Source organism: Diorhabda carinulata, chromosome 1 (genome assembly GCF_026250575.1).
Source record: "Diorhabda carinulata isolate Delta chromosome 1, icDioCari1.1, whole genome shotgun sequence".
Lineage (NCBI taxonomy): Eukaryota > Metazoa > Arthropoda > Insecta > Coleoptera > Chrysomelidae > Diorhabda > Diorhabda carinulata.
The window spans coordinates 40293089-40315967 of record NC_079460.1 but is presented as its reverse complement, the minus strand read 5'-3'; the positions used below and the strand labels follow the sequence as shown (position 1 = coordinate 40315967).

Here is a 22879-nt window from a genome sequence, read left to right as displayed (position 1 = left end):
ACATTCCGAGATGTCTGCAATTTGTACCAACGGCGCTGATGACACTGTTATGTCGAAGGTACTCTCCAATTAGGCCTACCTTCCGAATTTATTCGTAGATTCCATCTATACCATACGCGGAGGAACGAAAAGAGCTAGAGGAGCCTTTCAAACGACAAACATAATTGTGTTTAATTGTGATTAATGAACTTTTTTTCAAGAATTTTCACAGTTGATTAATGGAAATTATGTATTTTCGGCTTTCATATATGTGCTAATAGGGTTAACTGTATAGGGTTATTCCACATAATAATTTGGTAAAAAAATGGGTTGAGAAAATAATATAAAATAAAAATTTATGATGTCAACGTTCAGAGTATTAAATGTTGATCTATTCATATTTTTTTGGAGAGCTAGGGGTAATATAATATTTTTTATAGTAGTTTTTGCGAACAATTTTAATTTTTCTTCTTTCTTTTCCTCAACTAAAAAAAAAAACAATATTTTCGAATCCCCCTATATTTCAAACGATACAATTCTACGTAGAGAATTTTAATTAGTTTCAATCTTGTTCTTCAACTTACAAACAGATAATTTTCCTTCAATAATCTTTTCATTTTTTTGTATTTATTTATTTTCTTTTCTATTTTTCAGAGAAGAACTAGCCATGAAAATTGGTCTTACTGAAGCAAGAATTCAGGTAGGATTTGAAGAAATAATTAAATAAAAAAAATAAGACTGCTTCCTGTAATATATATATATATATATATATATATATATATATATATATATGTATTAATGTATTATGTATTAATTTATTATGTATTAATTAGTTTTAAACCATAGTTTTTCTTTTAAAAATCTTAAAAATCTTGGGCACCAAAACCACTGTTGACCAGTGTAATTATTTTATTTAATTTTTCGTAAGTTTGCACTACACGATAATTTTCTGATTGTTCCAAATGATCGCTTTCTAATTGCCGAATAACATAAACTTCTATTTGATGATTTCTGAAAATGATACTCATCCTCATAAACAAATGGGCTACACAATACAGATGTAAAGAACTCGGTAAATAAATACAGAAGAACACAGGAAGAAGTACGAGGATAATCAAAATTAGTAAAAAAAACTGAAACTATGAAGTTAATAATTCTTCTCTAATAATTCTCTTCTTTTAAATACTTTTCGATCATGTTCTTATTGGAAATGAACACGTGAAAATATTTATAAAGGTAGTGCCTAATAGTTAGTTTTATTAATTGCAAAAGTATGGAAGGAAATGATAGTTTTCAATTAATTTCTCGCACAAATCGAATATTTCGTCGTCAGATGTTTTCGTCGCGACTTCTGTTAATACTAAATCACTCAAGAATGACATATTCTTGTTAAGAACAGAAGCTCGATTCGTTAAGATTAAAAGTAATTGAAAAGAAAAAAAAACTTTCATTTCACCATTGAAAAAAAAATGAACTCCTTTTTAATTATATTTATATAACAATTATTAATAATTCTTTAATTTAGTTGGGCTAATGGAATCATCGACTTTCACAGATATTCTGGTTTTTTCATTGACCAAGTCAAACATTTTAGTTTTTTAGTTATCGTCAATTTGTACTTGCCGGTAAGCAAAAAGTTTTATAATAAAATTTGGCCTGTGTTTATCTAATATCCTTAAAATTTGAATTCTAAAAACTTTTTGTAGCTGACAAATTATAAAACTGTTATGTAATAAAATTCTTTAGTAACATCATATTCAGTAATATTTTCAGTTGAAGATTGAAACGAAATAACTTGAACTCATTCAGCATAAAAATAAAAATCTTATATAATTATTAATAATAAACTTTTAATGCAATAAAATGGGCGCGGTGTTAATATAAATTATTAACGATCATTCTCGACTTTGGCCTGACTCACTGAAAACCTATTGCTTACTGAAAGTGTTATAGTCCAGTAAACAATTGACTAATACGTGATACTTTTGGCAAAAAAGAGAAAATACGATATACTATATATAGTATAGTAGCATACTATATATTAGGTAGCCAAGTTGAGTAACCAGTCGGCCAATCAGTCGTTTACCCCGTCACCGGGCATTGGTTCAAATGGTGCTTATCACAACAAGGCAATTAGTCGTGCAGCCACTTTTTGACTACCGACTGTTTTGCCTAGCTCGGCTATCTCTGATTGCCCTTCTGTGTAGCATACGAATCTTATTATATCGGGCAACCAATTGCCCACAGCTACACAAGAATTCTCTCAATCATAGATTATAACTCAGGTAGTACTTATCACTACGTCGTTTATCATTGTTTGTGGTGTTTTGCATTACGTGTACAAGTTTTATAAAAATATGTTCAAATACATACTATACGGTACTATTATACTGCTATTAAGGCTTAAATTAATTTTAACTTGAATGCACATTTACCTCAAAGTAATTTCAAGTTTCTCTTCTGGTGAGATCCATTTTCTCATTTGAGTATCTCCCAGTTATGTCAAAACTTGGTTTTGATACGTGAAAAAAATTAAAAACTTATTGACATTTGCACATGGTTCATCATAAAATGTGTAGTTTTTTCATCACCTTCTTTTCATGAGTAGTGAGAGAAGAAGCAAATATTCATCTTCCATCTTATCTGTCATATCCACCAAACGTTCTCCTCTATACTAAACAGCGACCCTAGCTATGCATTGTCCTCCTTTTTCGTCTTCTTTCAAAGCTGGCGAGTTATTTGCTGGTCTACAGATTGCTCTGTTCGACAGCCAGAGTGGCTCTGTTCGACTGGTTGCGCAGCTTGGCTGCATCAACTAATAAGGGCATAAGGTGACAACTACCAAAACGGTGAAGAAAATCCACAAAACGAGATTAGATAATCGTTATCTTAAAGTGCTCAAGCTGGCATGCATTTTAGGCATTACAAGATAGGTACTACTTCAGCTCGCAGTTGAGAAAAAACAGTTTTGTGAAGATGGCTCCATCGATTATGTAGCTACAAAGTATTTTGGAGCAGATTCGTGATGTATGTCACCTCATACAATAATGAAATGGAAAGTCGAAACAATGGACTGGAGAGGGAACAATTGGTTACAAACATGAGAATAAAGTTTCATCTACAGACAAGGTTTGGGGTGTCGGTTTTTTGGGACGTGTGTGTGGACATTTTTATGGCTTAATGGATAAAAAAACCATCAACAGAGTATTATATCAATATATAGCAAAGTTTAAGCGCAGAAATCAAGCAAGAACGAATGTTTGTGGCTAAATAGGGAAAGATGTTCTCACCTCATACACCCTATTCGCCAGATGTAGCCCCTTGGATTATTTTCTGTTCCTAAATTAAAAAAAATACTCAATACTCATAGAAGTATGTCATCAGTTGATGGATGTTTTGATGAGCAAATTAGCTCTTATTATATAAAAATAAAATAGAATATTCTAGTTCGTTCGGGTACTCTTGGAGCTACCCTCGTATTAGCATGACAATTATGAGAAATATGTTGATGTTGCTTCATAGATCGCATCAAGGTTGAGATTATTTGCAAACTAAACTATGATATCTGAAATATTGTAAGATGCTTTGTTGTGATGATTTGTAGTTTCCTTTCCAGTGATTCCAGTATGAGATGGAAGCTTGGTAAAAAAGACATATCGAGCAATGTGAATTTGGCATATGTCATAATGTTCTGGCTTATAGGTTTCACTGAATGGACGAAAAAGTATAATATATTTGGTGGACAGAAGGAAACAGTTTGTGAAAGGAACATAGAGGTGTTCAAATATATTCGCTTAGATAAAAATGTAGTGGAATCCTATAGGCAATTCTGACTGATTGAGTGTGAAGGTTGATGCTACATTGGAAACAATTACATAGGGATATAAAAAGAATCTAGAAAACAAGAATATTATACCGGCGATAGACAAAAAGTAATCAATATTTTAAGATCTTGTTCTATTTTTGGTATGTATGTATTTGGAAAAAAATTGATGCCTAATTTTCGATAAATTGCCTCTTTTTTTCTTTGACTGGTCTATGGAAATTGACAGGATATAATTCCGTAATATATAATAATATGTTATAGAGCCCGCATAAGCACTTTTAGTAATTCACCTGGACTATCTTATAATTCGCTTCCTCCCATAAGAAATAATCACCAATTAATTGAAAGCGGTTGTTGCGAATAAATTGAAGTATTACCTATTACTAGAGTAACTGTCAAGGTATTATAAATTGAAATTATGAAATAAATTAACGTAATTGTTAATATTAATAATATTATGCGTAAATTGGAAAAAAGTTATTTCTAGCATAAGGGTCTAATGACCGTTGGTAATTTGTTTGGAATGTTTTTAATTATCGCAGGCTAAAAGATCTAATATCACCATTACTTCAGTTTCGTTATACAACAATAAAACCCACTTTACATCATAATTGTCACTTTCCAAGTGTTTTCTGGAACCCTCCAAACTGAACTCACTGTATATCACTCACATATATACTGAGAGAAAGTGTAATAATTTGTTAGTGTAGCTTTCTGATTTTTTGCGCCTCAATTTAAACATGGCGTAACATGTTAAGACTAGTCTCCAATTCTATGAAGAGTACAATTGCTTCACTTTCTTTCAATCATTCTTGACGGCGCAATTCGTTTTTATAATAAATAGTATGGAGTGTGGATAAATATGAAATTTGTGTATTTTTAAGACGTGGTTTGAAAAAAAAAAAATCTAAAGCAACCTTGGTAGCAAGAGAAATATATGAAATTGAAGTAGAAGACACAGTTAATGCGCGAACGGCACAACTTTGGTCTAATCGTTTTCATAGAGGAGATCTGACGCTTAAAGATCGTTCGCACTTAGGTCAGTTTACAAAGCAAGCAGAAGGAAACCAATCTAGCATCAGCATTCCCTGATTATCGGAGTCCCTTGGATCTTCTAAAGATACGATACATTACCGTTCAAAATCATCACCTAAGATTTATAAAAGATATCAAATCATCGAGTAGAGGTGTGTAAAAAGCATCTATGAGAGATAATCGTTTTAATGGACGCATTGTTACTTGTGATGGATTTATCAAAACAACATGAACATAAATAATCAGAGGTTAAACAAAGGTCAATTAGCGTAACCTGTCGCAAAGAGAGGTCTATTTGAAGTCTTGTTGTGTGTTTAGTGGAGTTGTGTTCCTCGAAATCATGGTATAATTGTCAATGCCGATGTATATAGTGGTCAGCAGATGCGAATGCTAAACCACATATTGCGAAAGTTACGATAAGATCCAATTTATTCAGATCCATGGCGAACTTTTTTTGTAGGCAAAAATTTGATTCCGCGGGAAATCTTGAAAATACATTGCGACAATTTTTTTCGTCTGAGTCCAAAGTAAATATTGTTTTATCAAGGGCTATATTTCGAATACTGAAGTTTCTCTTCGTATAATTATTCATTAAACACAGTGATCATTGGAAAACAATATTATTTATATATTTATATGGTATTTATGTGATATTGCTGACATACTGACGAGGTTGGCAACATTTTTTTGAGCTACGAGGATGTATTGATATCTAGTTAGCCTAGACCAGTTCCATGCATAAACAAAATATTGCGTTACCATAACAACGAACAATAGCTTATTAGAAGTGTCGGTGTGAAGTTTGACGTCAAAAAAGTGAACCAGTGTTACGCAATAAATTAAAAGAAAAAAGATATCCCCCACCGAAATTGTGAGAATCGAAAAAGTGGAGTAGCGAGCCATCATCAAGTACCTGAAGCACTGAATATTTCATACGAACGCGTTCATCATATAGTTCACGTCAATTTGGACATGAGAAAAATTGCTGCAAATGGATCCCTAAATGTTTGAATGTTGACCAAAAGCGTGCTCGATTTGAAAACGATGTAGACTTGTTACTATGGATGAGACTTGGGTACAATTCAACGTTCCAGAAACAAAGCAACAATCGATGGAATGGTGACACTTCGGTTCTCCAAGATCTAAGAAGTTTCGTGTCCAAAAATCTGCTGGAAAAGCTCTTGCCTCAGTTGTTTGGGATTGCCATGGAGTAATAATGATTGATTTTTTGGATAAGGGTAGAATAATAACTGGAGATTATCATTCGACATTACTGACCACTCTACGGGAAAAAATTAAAGAGAAAAAACGCCTAAAGCTATCCAAAGGTGTTTTGTTTTTGTAGGACAACGCCCCTGAACACAAATCTCATGTTTCCATGCAAAAAATTCGTGAGTTAGGGTTTGAATTACTAGAACACCCCCCTTATTCACCAAATTTGGCTCCGTCCGACCATCATCTCTTTCCTCAACTGAAAAAAAGTTTGAAAGGCCGTAAATTTTCTTCCAACGAGGAGGTAATAAAAACTGTGTTGTTGCAGAGCAAGAAGAAACATTTTTTTTTGAAAGGTCTAGAGACGTTGCAGGTTCGCTGTAATAAATGTAACCAATTAAGAGGAGAATATGTTGAATAATAAAATATTTTGAGATTGAAATTTTGTTTGGTTCTAATTTTTCAATATATCCTCGTATATTCTAATTTTTGTGAACTAAATTAAATTTTTACACTAAGTAGGTTAAATTTATTATGTATTTTAATATTATCTGAATATGGATGTACGAAATAGTCACAATTTTCGGTTTGGGCTAATTTTTGTGAAAATTTTTTGACAGATTCATTTAAAGAGCGAGACCTAGCTTCGAGTTTACTTTGAATGAATATTTATTAGAAATAAAAAAAGCAGCTGATATTGTTGAGAAGAGAAATAATTTTAAACTAGAAATATTTTGATCTGTGCGTTTACTGGTGATTCAAAAAGATCTAAATGCGTCAAAATCCATTTAAAATGGACATTAATGGACCGATGAACCGTAACGCATTGCATTCGCAGAGGCAGCGCAACAAATCTTTTAAACAAAATTGTAATGAGCTGAGGAACAGCTTATTTCCAAGCCATTGCTGAATTTCATGGCTGTATTCTTCATTTATAAAACTGACAAAGATACTCGCGTACCGATAAATTGGAAAAAAAGGCAACAATGACTACCTGTGCTAATGATATCGTCTTCAGGTGATTATAGGATTTTTTCTGATCTTCGATCCCTACGGGTTATTATGTGGTCTTAACCTTCACATTCGATGTTTCAACAGAAATACTTAAAGAAACACATGTTTCGTATTCATATTTTGTGAGTTTAATTAAATAATGAATGATTATTAAGTTTTACCAAACACCAAACACATTAAAGTCGTTTTTGAAGTAAATTTTACTAACAATCTAAATATCACAGGAAAAGTTTATTTAAAACATCCAATCTTGATCTAAAAAGTGAAAAAAGTCGATTTTCTACGATATTGTATTAGAAAAAACTAACAATAAAGGCAACACTAAGTGATACACGAAATGTTGTTGACTCTTGTATATTATTATTAACAATGGTGTACTTGTGGAGTGGAATGTCGTATTTATTTACTTTTAATTAGTACAAGAATTTTATACACCGTACAATTCTCAGAAAATCTGGGTGGAAAATTACTTTATCAGGATGTTCTGGAATGTCGTTGGTTTTTTCTATGGAAGAAATAAAATTATCAATTTATATTCTTCCTGATTGTTTCCGTTCGTTAAAACAATTCAACTGTTTTGAAAATAAAACATTTCTAGCATAGTCCAGAAGAGTATTTCAGAAAAATACTCAAAACACAATCGAAATGACAAGCGATAGTAGTTTGCAGTTTCTCAAAAAGTTGTGTATAGCTTGTGTAGCTATACACAAACTCGGTGCATCTTTAAGTTCAGCATGTAAATAATTTGATATCTTTTTACACAGGACAGTATTCAGGAACACCTGAAATATAAATTCTAATCGTTTGAGAGAAGGCTTTTTCGAATTTCATATAAAAATACTGATACTTAGAAGCATGTCAAGATTTAGAATTTTTGGCTTGTCAATAAATTATAAACTTGTGTAAATTTAGAATAACGCCCCAATTTTGTGATTCTATTAAAATGATCTTGAATAATTTTTTATTATTTTGAATTTTGAAAATGTTCGTTTTCCAGTAGCAACCGAAAGCGGCATTGTGCGTGGGTCTGACGAAATCATATAATTACTCTTAATCAAATACACACAAAATACTGGTGTCCATAAATCAAAGTAAATGAAGTACATAAAAATCTGCGTCTATAGTGACCCATTGCTAACTAGCTAGCTTCGTAAAGCCTTCTACTTGATAGTTAAAAATTTTTGGTATTATTTGTGGTGTTTTCAAATGTACCCTCTGCGAATCAAAAAAGATGAACGCATTTTTTATTATACTTTCAGGAGATCGTTAAAACTTCTCGGAGAACTTTTATCAAATTCATAATTAAATATGCATACAATTTGCTTTTTCAAAAAAAGGAAGCGATGAAGCCTGGTCATCGTTTAATTATAGCCTACTTAATTTTACGATGGCGCGGCGTAAACTTAATTTTTTAAAAAATAAAATCATTTAGGTCCGCGTCAATTAAAATACAAAGTCGTTAATACCAAGCAGCGTATTCGCCATAAAATTTTTACGTTTTTACTGCTTCTGGTTAGGTTTTATGCTTCGATTGAATGGAAAATAAATCGTAATCGTTTAACTCCATCCAATCGCAGTTTGCAAATGACTATGATTATGTAAAAATAAGAGCTCAGCTGTATTTAATCTGATATAAACAGCAAGTTGAAATTTGGATTTTATGGAAAACGTGCTCAATCTACATACATTTTACGCTAAGTTTTTTTCTATTTAAGTACCAAATTAAATCACTAAAACTTAAAATAGTAAGTGTTAGTGTAGTGTAAACTGTGTTCAGTAAAAACTTTAACCAAAAATTGAGTTGGGAGTACATAAAAATTTTACAGTTAAATTTCGAATATTTTTCATTGTTTCTTATTAGATAAACAAACTATTTTATAACAGAGAACAAAGTTTTTCTATTTCTACTCATATCTTCCTTATTACATCTATGTAATCGTTGGTTCAACTACTGTTTTATTTTATCTCAGTTTAATAACTTGATCCCGATATAATTATTCATTAAAAATACATTACAGGTAGGACAAAAACAAAAACTCGAGATCGAGAATGTTCAAATCATGCTCTAAATGAGTTTATCATGATGAGATATCTAATAGACCAGTTTATAAAGCAAGGAGAGGGGAATATGTATAGTCGAAAACGTATTGAGATCGTATCGGTTGTCGGATCGAAATATCATTGACTAAATTCGATTAAGATGAGTTTATATAGTTAGAGATAAAAATAGGTAGTGACTAAAAGCGTATCAACATATTTCCTACTTGTATAAAAGAGTGTATTAATGATTAGATTTTCTAGATTTAGGTTCCATTTTAAATAATAACGTGTTTTTGATATAGAGACCGTTTTGGTTTATCGATCTTTAGTATTCAAATATTGTTTTTCAACTCAAATAGCACTCAAATGACAATACATTCTGCTTACGTAAACCATTAAAAATGTCAACTTTATAATGGCAATGTCAGATTTGACATATTCACATCAGGATTTGCCATTCCCAAAATTTAAGTAGGAACCCTCATATCAGTTATATGATTTCGCAGCTCCAACAATAAACATATATCTGCTTCTTAAAAAACATACATGGCATGGTATACAAATAGTAAAAATATTTATATTACAACTTCATTTTGACTAACGTTTCGATTCATTGATGGATCCGTATATCCACTTCTAATTCCACATGGATCGAGTGAAAAGTATTTGTTTAGATTTACTTACATCGAATTTGCCCACTCATGATTGTGTTGGTATTTAGTAGTAGGAATTGTAGTAAATAGTAGCATTATTTTGTATAGATGGCGTTTTTAAATATATGTATCGCATATATTCAATAGTAGGTAGCATCTGAAAATCTTACTATTGGTTTGAAATAAACAACAGCTATCGAATGTAAAAAAATTATTGACATTTAAAGTCTAAAAATCATTTTTGTAACGCAGATATTTATCGCAAATGATAATTTTTACTTATAAATAGTCACATTGAAACAATGTTTGATTAAAAATTATTCAATTAAAAGAAAATAAGATATTCTGAATATTTCTAATAAATATATAAGAATAAAAAATATATAATTGAATCAATTAATGATGATGTTTTTTAATTGCAAATTACTGCGAATGCATATTTATCGTTGAGCAATAAATATTATTAAAATATACAGGAACTTGGCATTCAATAATTGCTTCATAAGAGATCTAAGTGAGTGTTTTCCTCTCGGTATAATTTCCAATTATCGCGAACACATTTTAACATCAAATTAATATCAGCTCAAACGCAAATATTGCTGAGGTAATGATATTGAAATGAATGTAAGTATCAGCTGTTTTCATGAAGATGATGTCTTTCACCTTGCAGATGTCTTTATTTTATTCAAAATCAATTCAAAGCAACCAATAAAATCATCTGGCCTTAAAAACGGATAAAACGTGTTTTCTCTTCTTAAGAGAAGTCAAATCATTGATGAGCAATCCGGTTAATTATTAAGATGATGATTAAGATTTATTTTTTTCGGAAGTTGATGATTTTAAAATCATTTTTTTCTTAAAATCATATTTTTTCTAGACAACATGTGTCATTTAGTTTAAAATATTTAATTTAGACAGTCTCTATAACGTAACTGAAGAAATTACATTTATATATAGAGTTCAGCAGTTAGGAATTTTCGCCCTTCCTAATCACCCGTACCACAAAAACAATATAAATAACTATTTCCGTAAATACCAGAATTACATAATCTTTTTACAATACATTTAAAACGTATATGATAGTTTTTTTGACATCATTCCTTTCATAATCATCAAGTTGTTTATATCCTCATGCCATTTTTTTTTCATTTTTTGATGTTAAATATATATAAAACACACACAATTGCACATAAGATGGAAATCCTGGTGAATAAAATCATAAAATCATGAAATTCATCAAAATAATAACATTTAAAAATCTCAGTTGCCCTATCGAGACATCACAGACCTCACATAAGATACTCAATAAGCATTACCAATGAAGAAAGCACAAATATAAAGCCATTTGTGTATTTTTCAGAAGTTTCCTTTCGAATAAGTTGAAGCAACTGATCTACGAACGTTCCAGTTACCAGAAATATCTACGTTATGGTGTAATGAAAAAACTCACACCTAGCTGGTTAGAAAATAACAATCAAGAGTTAAAGTCGCGGTCATATTCGAATTTCTCTTATAAAATATCTAAAGAAGAGATCCTCTCTAACATATTGTGTGTAGAAAAAGTCTTCAGGATTCTGGAACATATGAAAATACAAAAAAAACCTCAGGAACATCAAGCTTTATGATAATATTCTGTGATATCAAAGCGCAACCTTCCTAAAACAATTTAGTTAACCTTCTTTTAGTACTTTGATTGGTTGCTATAACATCTAAATAGTGAATAATATTTTCATAAGAGGCTTAAGTTCGTTATAACACGTATCAAACAATAACCACAGCTTTAATCTGGCGATTTGAAATCGATTAATCGAGGAATCGATTCCTTGGACTAAACGAATCGATTTCTTAATTCGATATGTTGTACTGAATCTATTCAGTGAATCGATATTACTAACTTAAAAACTGACATTCAATTTTTCCCGTGTTGATGAAAACCATAAAATTATTTTCAATTAACTGAATGTAATCGTAATATTACTGTTGCGGGTTAAAGGTTTAATTACTGAAAAACTCGCGGGATGGCTGTGTGCTTCGTTACCTTGTAAGATAATCTGTTCCTTGTGAGTTGCTTTTTTCAATTGCACCATGTCGGCAAGTGATGAACGATGCCGCTTGAATCGCAATAGACTTGACAGACTTATCAGGTTGCGATTCGAATCAATTTAAAAATCGATCTTTTTTGGAAACAATCGCCATCCCTTGCAAGTACGTCTTCAGTGAAACTTGTCGAAGAAGGCACAAGCACTACAAATGTCTACACTGAAAATATGAGTCATGCTAACTTTGTATCAATGAACGTATTAAAATTTTAATAACTACTCAAAGTCTACTTGAATTTTATAATGCTACCTCAGTTTTTAGGTGTAGCATAAATTGCTTTTAATAATACAGTAGTTGGTACGTACGTATCTTCGATAATTCCTTGGATTTAAATAAGTAAGTGGCGAGTAAGACAATTTTCATAACACTAATTACACATATAAAAGCAAAATATGAATGCCGATTCGAAATTAATATGAATTATTATAGAAAATGAGGAAGATAGCAATTACATAAAGTGAACGTGAAATAAAAAATAAATTGTAACAAATGGGATCAGTTAATAAAGGATAAAGAAGGATGCTTTAGTAAAGAATGTGTCAGAAAAGATTATTAACATTATTAAACCAATATTCAAGACAATAGAATATGTGTCAATTATATTTGTACCACACTCAAAAGTGAACCAACATAAACCAAAGATGGGTAAATATGCGGAGAAATGCTCAACTCAAACAAGCTTTATTTATACCCGAAACTATAAAAGAGAAATGTTTCTTCTCCACGTATTTCTGTTAGAGTAGCAGGTGCTCGTATTTGTTTCATACTTGTTTTATATACTTTTTTCTCTTTTGACACCAATCTTTAATCTAGTACTTTTATATGGCTAAGTACCGTAATGTACCCACATTAACAATCCGGTCGATTTCAGGTTTCCGATTTAATTTTCTTGATTCTATTCACTCTTGTTTTATAGCTTCCGTAGTGTACCTCGATCAATTTTCAAAAGCACTTCACTTTCCCAAATGTTCCAGAAATGATTTTTTCTCAAACAACTATTTCAAATCACCCAGTCTCTCCTAGGGTTGCTACATAAAAAGTGCTTCATACCTTTTTTTAAATAATTAAAAATTATTTTTTTTTTGCTTTGCTCTTATTTCAATTCAGTTATACTTATACAGTCTATTTTTCAAAATATGTTCTTTAGGACACATTTTAAATAAATTCTATGAAAAATTCCTACTTCAATATTATCAGAGAGTTATCATTATAGTTCTGTTATAGAATCTGGATTTCTATATATCTTGTCTGTCTGTCATGTGTCTGAAAAGAAACCGTTAATCTAGATGATCCTGATATTGTCAATACATCTTCACAAGGATGCAATATTTTTTATTTATCCAATAGTTTTAAGAGGGTAAAAATTAAGTTCAGCTGTCATCTGGCAAAGATAAGGGTATGAATTTATTGAATTATTTTATTGTCGTCAATTCTCAACAAGTATGCAAACTTAACAACAAATTTATCTGATCTGTTTATGGTGCGCAAAAATAGAGTATAAAGATTTCGTTACACCATGGTGATTCTGGCAAAGATAATGTGTTGTCGATATAATCGAGATACGTCACATAGATACGTAGATATCGAGCTAATAAAAAAATGTTAAAAAATGATGCAATTGGTTGGTGGTGACCATTTTATGTCGATTATTTCCGAGTCTAATATTTATTATTGTTTTCTGTAATTGAGTTATTTACTATTCATTCATGATATTCAGCATTATATTCCAATTTAATATGCGGTTTTCAGTAATTTTATTAAATTAATGAAAATAATTGAATTGTACAGTCAGCATAATTCTCCGGTTTGTAAATTACGAAATTAGATAATTCATGACTAATTCATTTCTTCTCACAAAATAATAGAAATATTCAAATAATTTGAAATACAAAACCATAATATTGTCAATCAATTAAACCGCATCGACTATGTTTTTGTTGTAAATTATACTGGTTTAATTCGTGTGAGAATATTATTGTTGTTTAATTGAAATAAATTTAAAGTTCAAGACCACAACATTATTGCCCTTGATGAAGGTCGAATACTTTTTACACTGCAACCAAGGAAATTGATTTGTTCAATTTATACCAGTTACTTTTCTAAATTAAATCGTTATGCAACGTTTCATTAAGTATTATGAATGGAGATTTCCAGAAACAAGCCAATTCTTAAAATTACCTTACTTCAATATCTACACCACTATCAATAAATTCGTCTAAAAATAATCCACTATAACTTTCAATATATTAATAATATTAATATTAATAATAATAGTGTGAAAAAGACACATAGAATAATTATTGTTCATATTTATAATAAATTCTATAACAAGTCAAATTCCATAATTCCGACGTATCGATATTGGAAAAATTTTCAATGTAAACACTGTAAGTTTGTAGATCACGTCACGGTAAATTACAATAAACATTATTTATAAATTAATTTTCAACCAACGACTAGGCTGATTCTTTAGTCAAACCGAACCAGTAAAACCACCTATGGTCCAAGAACCCAATCTTGGTGTAGCCAAAATTCTGAGTATTTTACTCGCAATACCAGCTTTGATGAGACACTTGGTATGAGACAAGCTAAGACAGACATAGATGAACCTTCTCACCTTCTCACCAATCAACAGCTCCACTTTAACAAGCATTGATGAGTACCCAGCACTCGCACATACGAGGTACCATGTTAGTGAAGCACCAAAAGCCTATCAGAGGGCGTAGCGGCTCTCGACGTCTCAACTATGAACTACGACATTGGATGTTAGAAAATTATTGAAAATGACATTCTAAAAATGATAACAATATAAAACAAACTTTATCGACGTTAGCTAAACAATTGTAAATTGTCTCATCAATGTCGATATATAGGTACATAGTATTTCAAATAACCACAAAAGAAAAAATCATTTGAAAATAAATCTGGTGTTTAGGAAATCACTTGATAGCACCATATGTGGAAAAAATTGAGGATAACCGTATGCTAGAGGCTCCTAAAATTAATCAGTGGAAACTAACTCGAGCCAAAAACAAATCCTCACTCACACATTCCCACTACATTATTATAAAGTGGAAAAGTCCAATTTATTATTTTTTTTCTGTTTAAATATTCATAACCTCACATTAATTACTATAAGTTAATAACAGGGAAGACATGTACAACGAAGATAAACTTTAATCTTTAAGATTGTTGCTCCAAAATTGGTTTTATAGTATTTCCTGACATGTAGGGGTTTTTTCTTCAAATTGATTTGCAGTTTGTAGATTATGAGGGTTGGGCGTAAAAGATTCAGCAGTTCCTGAATTAGCTTCGGATTTATCAATGTGAATGCTTCGATTATTTTGTACCTGGAAAAAAGTGGTAGTCTGCTTCTGATATAATGTTAGGGTTGTTTCTAGTGACAATGGATTTGCTGTTTCTATACTAGTAAACTAAATATCTAGTAAGAGCTGAAACATTTTAAGAAGAAATATACACCAACAGTTTTTTGAGAGCAAAACAGAACTTGAATGAAATAATTTAAACAAGACAGCGATTGAATGAGCAGAGGAAGACACAGAAAGAGAAGTTATAGAAGAAATAAATATCGGATTCTTCACTGAATATAGAGTTACTAACGAAAATATTTCAATGAAGATTTAGAAAAGTAACAAAGTCACTTCTTGGCAGTTCCAAATCAATTCCATTTCCTCTATAATGATAATGTGGAGTAAAAGATTACAGATATAATTCGTATTATAAACAAATTATAAAAGAACATAATTGCGTACCCAAATAAGCACGTAATTGATATCCATTTATTTTGCCGTTTGGTCTGCAATTACATGCTATTATATATACAGACGGAGTTCAACTCGGTTAATAATTATGTATTTTTTATACCTGCCTTCTGCCGATGTAAGGTTTCTTTAACCATGGGGTGGTTGTAGGTTTTTTTAAGCAAAAAAGGCGTCAAATTTGGTAAGAGGCGATAATACACTTACAGATTTCGTAATTAGTGTAATTTGTAAAGGATGTTGAGGTAACGCTAAGTAATATTTATAACAATAATAAGTTAACGCCAAAATCAACGCGTGTTGTTATCTTGATCTTTGGTTGGAAACACGTCGGTATCAAGGATGAAGTATGTATAACTGAGATGGGGTGAAAAATTGATATTGAACATCAGGAATTGATAAATGTTTAATGTTTAAAATTTATTAGGATACCTGTAACCCAAATTCAAACTGAAATTTTCATTTTCCACAAAAACGTCAACTATAGTTTTTTATTTGGATCCACAGAAAATTTGCTGTGCTATAATTTCCACATTGACACAATTGTTCTAGTTTCAGAGACTAAAGGTTTCTTTTCTTGAGTGTGAAATTTTTTGCATAAGAAATGCTAGTTTTTATCCCATTTTCACATTTTTCCAAAAAAAAAAAAAATAATTGGAAAGTATAGAATATTAACCAATCTTACGAATCATTGTAAAGACTTAGCCAATATTAAGATGAGAAGTATTTAAAACAAAATCAAAAGAACTGAAGTCTAGTCTTTAAAAACTTGACATTTTTTTTCCTATGCTCTTTTCTCGTGTTTTCAGTTTCTTTATTTTCGAGTTTCAATACTTTACTTGATCTTTACCATAACAGACTCACCACACTTTTTCATCATCATCGAAAAATACCTTTTTTTCTCATCATAGTACGCCTCTGATAAAGACGTTTGTTTATAAACTTAAAATCAAAATTGAAGTTATATATCTGTGGTTACGTGATTCTATTTTCTAAATTCGACGGTATGGGGTAACCATATAAATAAAAAACAATAAAACAAAAAGACTGTTCTCCTGTGAGATCCTATAAAAACTAATAACTGTTTAGACACCTGTTTTATGAACGAAATGACACGGCGCAAAGGAAGACAGTCATTTCAGGTAAATTTTTTTAAGGCGCTGTGAGTATTAGAGTCACGGACTTGTGCCATTAGGCTTAATTAAAAAAAATTATATGGCTCCATCTCTAAAAAATAAAATTACGTTGTGCGGTTTCTTCAAAAATGTCGGAATGTTTATTTTTGTGATACGGAAGAATAGAAAATCACTAATAACATGATAAAAGAGGATTTTATTTGTTTAGTTTAAGGTAGGTAATGAATATAATAGATTCGTAAGGGATAATAGCTTCATCTGTCATAGAAGCGGATAGATAATCGATGATTCTGTGATAATTTCAAACAAAAACAATTTTATATTTATAGTCTTTACGTAAAATGTCAATTACCGATATGAGCAATATAACGTGAATCCTTTGTAGCACTTAAACTAACAATGACAACTCATATGAAACTCCACCTATAGTTGATTCACACATTTTACCCCCTTAACTTTACTTTATAGTTAAATTTCTGAGATATTGATTGATTGTGGTAATTATCCGAATTGGTTATCATAAAAAAATGAATGTTTTCATCTCTTACTATTCAGTGTTTTATTAATTTTGTTTCTAAGTCTTACCAATGTTCTTCTTATAGAGGTAATATCGCGTTGCAATCATTAAATAAAATGTTGAAACTTGTATAAAATTACATAATTATGATGTATTGGTGATAGGGGTTATTTGCATAACATGCATTTTAAGTATATTAAGAGAGTTTAATACAGTGTCCTTGAAAGATGCCAGGTGTTTCGACTATAATTTTGTCCAATTCGTTCGTTCTCCAAGAAAAATTTTTAATGAATATTCCGATTCATAAAATTGTGGTCGAAAATGAAGAAAGTATTGACTAATTTAAATCAAAGTTGATACTTTTTTATACAGAATCATACAAAAGGTGTCGATGAAAATTCCTTCATCTCAATTCAAACATGTCGCTACTTCATAGCCTAATAACCCTAATTACTATCCCTCATATTAAGGGAAATAACATCTCTCTAACGAAAACGGTGACACTTGTCTGCACACTACACTATTAGACTGCGTCCTCCCTGATAACAAAGTGAACATCGGAAACCGACATTATTTATGAGACACTCTCCATATTTCGTGTTATGTGTTGATAACTCACAATAAACCAAGTTTCTTAATATTATATACAGTGTGATATAAGTAGTACCTTTCACGCTGCCAGAACGTCAACATTCACAATTACACTGTCTGATGCGCGTTTCAATAACCAAGTTACTGTCTTTAGAGATCGAATGTGGAGTCTATGAAGGAGGTGAAGTCTCTAAAAACGATAAACTCTCTATCGAAATGTGCGTCAGGCAGTGGTTGTATAAACTGTATATATACTATATCCAGAAATGCCAACTAAGGGTGCTATAAAATTACTGTTGATTATCTGTACTATTTAGCTATATTTCAAAAATGTCTTGTGTGTTTCGTTGAAATGTACCAGGTGGCTCAATAATGAAATAATATCTTGTGTTGTCTTTCGATGACTCACAATGTACAAGGTTGCTTAATATAATATATAGGACGATTAATTGTGTTAGGAAACTAAATGTGTGTCTAACAATAATCATAATAATATAAACTCTAAAAAATACTTTCAAGTCCGTGATCTACAGTTTATAAAATGTACTTTTAGATTCTAACAGCAATAATCCAAATAGAAAAATGGAGGAAAACAATTATATAACGGATAAAGAAATCAACAGGTAGACCTTGAAGAGGTATAGCTAATTCATAAATAAAGAATAATAATTAAAATTAGATTTGGTGACACTCGTTCCTGCTAAGACCCGTCCAATGGAATGGTTATCTTAATCCCTTTACCGATGCCGCAAGGCCGCAATTATATTTAAAATACATTAGTAGATTTAATCAATTTTCTGTTTATACTAAGATTACTAATTATACGTTAATTACTGTGAAATAAAATATACAATAAAAAACTTCATATATTAATTGATGCTCATATAACAGCAGCGGCGTAAATGTGAGAGGAAATAGCTAGTTTAATATTTCTACGGCATTATTTATGTTTCTAAACACTACGTATTATCACTTTTTTGCATTTCCCGAGTACCTCAAAAAGATAACGTTATATCATTCCATTATTATGCCTTCGAACGTTTTACTCTTTTCTCTACAGTCTTCAACATAGTTTTCATAGCTTCATTGAGTTTGCCTTTTTTTCATTGCAATTTACGTATCCTCTTTTTGTATGTCTTATTCACCATATATTTTTCACCGATCTATCGATATAATTGGTGGTGGCAAAGGTGTCACGAAGATTGCATACAGCCCGCCAGTTTAATGTTTGACAAGGTTAAGGAAAGGTCTGACTTTTAAGGCAGCTGAATGTGACAGGCGGAGAAAGCATACCCTAGCTGTGCTAGCTAGAACTCACTAACAATATTAAGTAGTTTAACTAACTAACAACTAATACTTACAGCATTTATAATATTTAAATAATAATAAGTCCACATGCTGCTAAATAAATTAAGGGTGGTATCTGTGTACGCTTTCTTCATATATAAATGGCAGTTGGTATCAATATATAGGTGACCTGACGTATTGCTTCATTTACTTTGTTTTTCTTTTTCAACTTAAAAAATGTTCGATTCCTCTTATATGATTAATTTCAATGAGCGGCGGGATTGACAGGTTGTTGAGGCTTGTGGTTTTCGTAGTTTGTGGATTTTGAAAGTAGAAAAAGTTAATTGGTATTAAAATTTAGTGTCATTTTTTCTAAAATGTTCCATTTTACCACAAGGTATGAATAATATTCAAACTAGTAGATAAATCATTTGAAAAAGCCTGTCTTCGATTTGTAACCGTGACAGAACTTTGTCTACTGTAGGAAATTCTTTTTTAAGGAAGAATGCTTTTACTTACCTTCGAAGTGTTTCTTTCATGAGTTTCTATTGGAAATTTTGGTTTTTCTGTAAATTGTAGCGTACTACAAACTAATTTCACGGTGTCATCCACACTTTTACATAAATATTTGTTCGTAAATGATTTAAAACAATCAAATATAAAGAAATTTGTCGGGAAAAAATTCTTGGAATTGAAATAAAACAAAATGTCTTCAATTAGCAAATAAGTACTTATAGATTTTATGGTATGTAATCTTTAATACACAAGGACCTATCCATACCTTCTCCTATTGTTCTGTAAAGCTTAAAGACCAACAAAAAACTTGTATTAGCTCAGGTACAGCTATGAAATTTTTAAGAAATATTCAGATTATTCTGTAATAATATTTAAAATGATCTTTTGATGAAGTTTTGTATCAGTAAGTGTATGAGTAAGTAGTCCATAAAAATAGACTCTAGGATCCGCGATCAGTTGATAAGTGATCTATCTTACTCAGGTTCATAGTTTCCGCAGTTTCTGTTTTTCGAAGATTCGCAGTTACAATTTCACTTCACTGTTCGTTGGCTTGCGTATTATGTGAAAGTTCATTCAATATTATTTTTGGATTGAAAGGCGATAGCCATCAATAGATAGTAAAACCGTTTTAAAATAATTAACACATTTTCCTATTAAATGCTCAGATGATCGCCATCAAAATGAAGACCAATTTAATATTGCTATTTCAAATTTCATCTATCAACCTTGTTTAAATTCCGGTTATACGAATATAGCTTTTATACTTTGGTCGCTTTTGTCGCTTGAATTCAAACTACAGAAAAAAAATTATGTTGAAAAAATTAAAGTAAACTTTTTTTTTTCGAAAGTCATTAAATCGTTCGATTAATTTGAAAACAAGACTAATGATCACCCTGACAGACCTAATTAGGCCTTTTTAGGATTCATTCCAACTCTAAACGTTTTCAACTCAGTGTAAACATGACGAATGTGTGACTAGACCGACCTCACATTATAACAACAGAGGCGGTTCTATGGAAAGGCCCCCCACCGGGCCCAAAATTAGATGAATGGGGGCCCGCTGTTAGGGCCCCGGAGAGCCTATTACTGCAAACTAACATATTGTTCGAAATTTACGCGGCTCTCTTTGTTACTCGATTTATAAGGGGCCTGTTGAGATTTTTTAATTTAATTAAGTGTCTACTAAGGTTATAATATATACGTCCAAAAACATATTTAGTTACAACAAGTTTTTTCAAATTCTGATATTAGATGGTTCCTTTTAACGCTATCTCGTAATTTGTTTTCAGCTTATTCTACCGGTGGACTTTCTGTATTGCCTACATCAAAAAAAGTGAAAAAAGTGTATGATTCAATATTTTTTTGTTACAGGTCTGGTTCCAGAACCGTCGTGCGAAATGGAGAAAGCAAGAAAAGGTCGGTCCTTCTGGACACCCTTATAATCCGTACTTGAATCCAACATCTGCCGGACCCGCAGCACCAATCGTTGCTACAACGCTGCCAAATCCGTTCAATCTACCATTTGGTTTACGAAAACCGTTCGATTCATTAACATTTCGTTATCCCCCTCACGTTTTACCTGGTTATCTACCTTCTCCTCCTTCCTACCATAGAGGAGCTCCTCCACTTCTGCCTACGTCTGTTGGATTGTACCCATCGGCCAGCTCGTTTCAAACGCTTCTAGCTAATATCTCGGCTGCTCAGAGACCAAAGCAAGAATTTACGGCGTCTCCTCCGTTGAGTCCTGGTTCATCGGGGTCAGGTGTAACCCCACCTGATGTAGATAGAAGAAGTTCCAGTATCGCTTCTTTGAGACTAAAAGCTAGGGAGCACGAGTTGAGGTTGGAAATGCTCAGGCAAAATGGTGACTTGATAAGCTGAACGTTTTTAGTAGTTTCAAACAACTTTAAGGCAGTAAAAATAAACGTATTTTAGTATTTACTACCCTTTTCAGTATTTAGATATTTTTAAAATATTTTTTCAAATTTATTTTGAAGTTGACGTAAAATCGCAATTTTCACGCAAACACTGTGTTAGTCGATATATCATTAATTACAGATTTTTATCTCATTTATATATTTACCATGGTGATAATCCAAGTCGTGGAAAATTGTGTGATTCTTCTTGTACACAGGCTACTGAGAAAACCAGTAGTCATTATGATGTTATTTTAATTAATATAGTGGAATAATGTGAACAACACATACATGTCTTGGATATAGTTCCTTATTTCATTTAAATATGACTAACACGTGTTTGATATACTCGTATATTTTATACATAAGTATTAATTTCACATATTTTCATCATTCTAGATCTAAATTTTATGAAGAAATATCTCGCCCACATTTATCTATTTTGTTTAGCTTGCTTACTATATGAATCTTAAGAGATTACGTGATATCCAAGGCAGCCAACGTGTTAAAACTCCTACGTAATATATAGGATGATTCTGAAAAAGTTAATATCGTTAATTGAACTTTATTCTTGTAAAATTTGTTCTGTAGACTGTAAATACCACATTTAAAGTATTAAGATGTGTCGTTAAGACAGTTTTATTTGTACATATTATTTTAGTATTTATAAATGAAATTTGTAGTTAGAATAATTTGTTTCATATTTCATATGATATCTTGCAAACACTGATATCGCAAAACGTACAGTATCTTGTAAACGAATCCGTCCAAAATGTCTTATAGATTTTAAAATTATGAATAAATATTTTATAAGTTACATTGAGTTTCATTTAAAACAATATCAAACATAGTTCTGACATATGTAAATTACATATCATGGAAAAACATCTGCAATGGAAGGGATTGGTAAATACCTACCGAATTCAGGGAAAGCGAAAGTCTTCTTGCTTACCATGATAATTTCCTACAATGATTTGGTCTAACAAGGAACACAATTTAATAATTTAACTTGGAAGTGCTGATGGTATGTAGTCTCCCATTATTGTTTGTATAGTTTGAATTAGAAATTTCTTCATCAAACGGTGATACCGCAGATATATACTGCAGTTTTTTTCTGATCGTTTTTTATGGGTTTATAGTTTTTAATGCAAAACTTGTGAAAATTTGGAAGGGTCGCGTAAACACCAAAAAATCGGAGCTTCAATGTGAAAAAACAATAATATTCAATTGTGTGAAATCATTTATAGTAAAAGTGTTGATTTACTTAGTAATACGATT

The 22879-nt window shown here is 31.2% G+C and overlaps 1 protein-coding gene across 2 annotated transcripts in view; it reads left to right on the top strand.

Moving 5' to 3' along the window:
- The window catches only part of LOC130898066 (homeobox protein aristaless-like), a 114051-nt gene extending 91627 nt beyond the window's left edge, over positions 1 to 22424 (top strand). The window contains exons 4-5 of one of the 2 annotated variants that reach the window (XM_057807112.1): positions 634 to 679; positions 21057 to 22424. In XM_057807112.1, the coding sequence (XP_057663095.1) occupies positions 634 to 679; positions 21057 to 21566 (556 nt within the window). In that variant the 3' untranslated portion in view covers positions 21567 to 22424. The remainder of the gene's footprint in view (positions 1 to 633; positions 680 to 21056) is intronic. The other variant, XM_057807118.1, reaches the window with a different exon arrangement.
- The last annotated feature ends 455 nt before the right edge of the window (positions 22425 to 22879 follow it).